The sequence below is a fragment of the Protobothrops mucrosquamatus genome, unplaced genomic scaffold (assembly GCF_001527695.2).
Source record: "Protobothrops mucrosquamatus isolate PMUCROS unplaced genomic scaffold, P.Mucros_1.0 scaffold_2, whole genome shotgun sequence".
Classification (NCBI taxonomy): domain Eukaryota; kingdom Metazoa; phylum Chordata; class Lepidosauria; order Squamata; family Viperidae; genus Protobothrops; species Protobothrops mucrosquamatus.
Window position 1 is genome coordinate 1 of NW_015386078.1, and position 3,717 is coordinate 3,717.

The 3,717-nt window shown below is 38.7% G+C and overlaps 1 protein-coding gene across 1 annotated transcript in view; it reads left to right on the forward strand.

The window, feature by feature from the left end:
* The first annotated feature begins 888 nt into the window (after positions 1–888).
* LOC107283159 (collagen alpha-1(XI) chain) overlaps positions 889–3,717 on the forward strand; it is a 10,708-nt gene continuing 7,879 nt past the window's right edge. The window contains exons 1-2 of the mRNA XM_015811406.1: positions 889–1,117; positions 3,340–3,408. Coding sequence (XP_015666892.1) covers positions 971–1,117; positions 3,340–3,408 — 216 coding nt within the window. The 5' untranslated portion in view covers positions 889–970. The remainder of the gene's footprint in view (positions 1,118–3,339; positions 3,409–3,717) is intronic.

Consider the following 3,717-nt stretch of genomic DNA (forward strand, 5'->3'; position numbering starts at 1 on the left):
GGGGCCAGATGCGGCCCGCGAAGTGGTTTCATGTGGCCTGTGAAGCCATCCTGGAAACAGTGAGGAAACGGCCCCCTCTGCCTTGGCCCTGACCCAGGCCAGGCGGGAGCCAATGTACAATTTTGTGGTGGCCATCTATGCTGAAATGCATTCAGTCTTAGCTTCACAAGGTCGTCTGGAAACAGTGAGGAACCAGGAGAACCTTGAGCAGCAGCCTTGAGGAAGTAGGGCTGGGCTTGGTGCTGCGGGTGCTCAAGGGCCAAGCTGGGCATTTGACCTCTGCTGCCCAGGGCTCCGAGCAGCCCACACCACCATCCAGCCCCTCCCCCTGCATGGCCTGAGAGGAACAGTGAGGCTCCTCCAGTGGACCATGCCTTGGCACTTGCCCTGGTCCCACCCCCTTCTGCTAGAGACCCACAGATCTGTCCCACTCCTGCCCAGGCCCCCACAGGCATCCTGGACATGAACAATGTAGAGCTGGCCATGCCCACCCAGTAGGCCACACCCACTCCATGCACGTCCACCCAGTAGGCTGCACCTACCCTGGCCACACCCACCCGGCCCCCTGAGGGCAACCTCAATGCTGATGTGGCCCTCAGTGAAATTGAGTTTGACACCCCTGTTCTAGACTTTTCTTAACATGGAGGAGAAATCAAAGTATGTCACTGAACTCCTTGAAATAACAATGGTCTTCTGCATTGCCACTGCACAGTCATAGAATTGATATGGATTAAATCAAGAAAAAATTGATTGATATGGATTAAATCAAGAAAAATTCATCTCTATCCCCTGCTTATAAGCCTGGCTCTAAAATAAAGTGCTGCTTGTTACCATGTTTGTTCATTTTGATGTTCCTGCTGGGCTCTTAATAACAATGTATAGTTCGACAAAACATTAAAAAAATTCACAATAACATGGGATAAAGGTTATTATTTAAAACAATCAGCAGTTAAGTCTTGGAATTGATCAAATGAATGAGATTGTTTTTTTTATTTTTTTAATAGGAGAGTATTGGATTGATCCTAACCAAGGGTGTACCGGGGACTCTTTCAAAGTATACTGTAACTTCACAGCTGATGGAGAAACTTGCATCTATCCAGATAAGAAATCAGAGGGAGTAAGTACCCAAATAGTACTTCTTGCAAATAGTTCTTGCTTGAATCAAGATCATGGCTAAAACAAACAAACAAACAAAAACACAGTCCCTTTTTTTGTGAACAAGTCTTTTTTTTTTAATATGTCAATTCCAGTACCGTTCTTACAAAACTGAATCAAAGTTTGCCTAATGCCTATGTCTTGTGGATAATAGTTTGGACATGTTAACTAGTGTCATTTTTTTCATAGCCATGATACAACCCTGCAGCTACTTTTTAAGTCACAACAGACATCCCACAGTCATGTGACTGCAATCTATTACTTTTTTTTTTTTTTGATGGAAATTAGCATGTACTTCCATTTTCCAGCAAAATACCCCATCCATCGTGGACAATGAATTTGCTTAATGACCACTGCAAAAAAAAAAAAAAAGGTCAAAATCAGATTGGTCATGGGATTTAACAACCGGCAGACTTAATAACCATAATTCTAGGCTCAATAATGGTCATAAGTTGAGGACCACCTATATGTGGACAAAATAATTTTCAAGATTAAATAATTAGCATTCAGCACATTTTGTGTTAGAAAAAAAACATTAAATTACACTTAAGTATATTAAATTATTTTTAACAATGAAAGCAAGAATATAAATCTCAGAGATTAGTGACAAAATCTCCACCGTTAGTTGTTCATTATGCAGCTATTTTTTAATTTTGTGTTAGCACTTAGTATACATTTTGGAAGAAGAAAATACTTTGTAAAGTTCTTTTTCTTATCTTTTCATACCCTTCTAACCAGGTACCTTTCTTATCTGGGTTGATTAACTGTGGCTTTTCAAGAAAGCAACCAGATAAATGTATATATTCAAACCTTACTTTTCTTAATATAAACATTTGAAATATGTCTCCATGCTTTGTTGAACCAAGAAGTATAGGATTCTGCTGAATTCTCAGTTCTGCTATACATATTTGTTAGGAAGATCCATTTACCTAGTGTTAGTATTTATGGAAATCAAATCACACTTTTTGGATTATTGATCATCATAGTGAGGTTATTCCAGCCATAATATTTTTTAAAAAAACAAATAACTAGACTTAGATAAATCTTTTATTTGCTCTAGCATGGATTCTCGTGTTTGGAATATTATTATAAAATCAAATGTTACTGCTCCTCAGTAACTATTATCAAATCAAATGTTACTGCTCCTCAGAGTGCATTACACTTGGAGCAGGGTGAAGGTAGTCCTCAATTTATTACTGTAATGGAGCCCAGAATTTCCCTCATAAATCATGATGGTCATAAGTCAAGGCACCCACATGATTGGAATTGATTTTATGGCTTGTTTTGCAGCAATCATTACACAGGCACCACAGTCATTAAGTGAATGTTATGCTCATTTAGGGAGCCAATGTATTCCTATGAGTGGGTTTTTTTGCAAAAAAAAAAAAAAATTACCTGAAAAAGCAAAAAAACAAACAAACACGCAAACATTGTGGTCATATGATGGCGGCACATCAGCCATAAAAATGACCCAGTTGCCAAGCACTTGATATGCAGTCATGTGACCGTGAGGGGGGGGGAGGCAGCCATTGGAAGCCTAGAACCGGCTCATAAGTAACTTTTGAGGTCTGCAGTAACTTTGAATGGTTGCTAAGCAATCAGTCATTAAAGTGAGGATTACCTATATAAATCTTGTCAAATTAGTAAGAGCAGCTTTCGGCATCCACAAAGCAGAAGAAAATGTAAAAGTCCTAAGAATTTGCAAAAAAAAAAAAAAAAAAAAAAGTCTGAAAGCCTCCCTTTCAGACACTGAATGCTCAGATCTTTAAAGACCTCTCTTTTATCTCTGCTCGTTGTTAATGGTCCGTTCCTGTGCCTCACAAGAAGATACAAGTGACAAGAGAACCAAAATGTAGTATTTGAAGAGAGCAAAATACTGTACAGCACCATCTGGGCTCACCCAGTGCCAAAGACTGCAAGCACAATCCCTTTCCCACAGATCTGCTGGAACAATCCAATCAATGTATTTAGTTATTTAATATGTTATCTGAGAACTTGATACAATTTTCTCTGCACAACTCTAAATATAATTAGAACTAGGCAGAAAGCCCAGGCGTTTTTTGTTTTTTTCTTTTCATTTTTTAAAAAGAGATTAATTTAGCAGTGTTTATGTAAAACTCGGCTAATTCCCACTCATTTCTTGCTGACATAATTAACACTTGTGATTTCTTTCCTCCCTCACAGTTTAGGATTTCATCCTGGCCAAAGGAAAACCCAGGAACCTGGTTTAGTGAATTTAAGAGAGGCAAACTGGTAAATTACCTTTTTTTTTTTTTACTTTAGAATTAGCATGCCAACCTAAAGACACAAATCCTATAAAGTTATCCTGAAACAAGTGTTGCTTTTTTTTTTTTTTTTTTTTTTTTGCTAACACACAAAGTGTTGCATGCAAGTAGTGACTTTTGTGGGGAGATTCAGCATGAAGATACTCTAGGCCTCCTGCATCTTCAGGGGCAGAAATAGGCCTGTAATTTTCTGAATAAATGATTCTGAAAACTCAGGTAGGGCAAAACACTCTGGGAATATTTGTAGCTTTTATCAAGGACTAGGAGCAGATAAGAA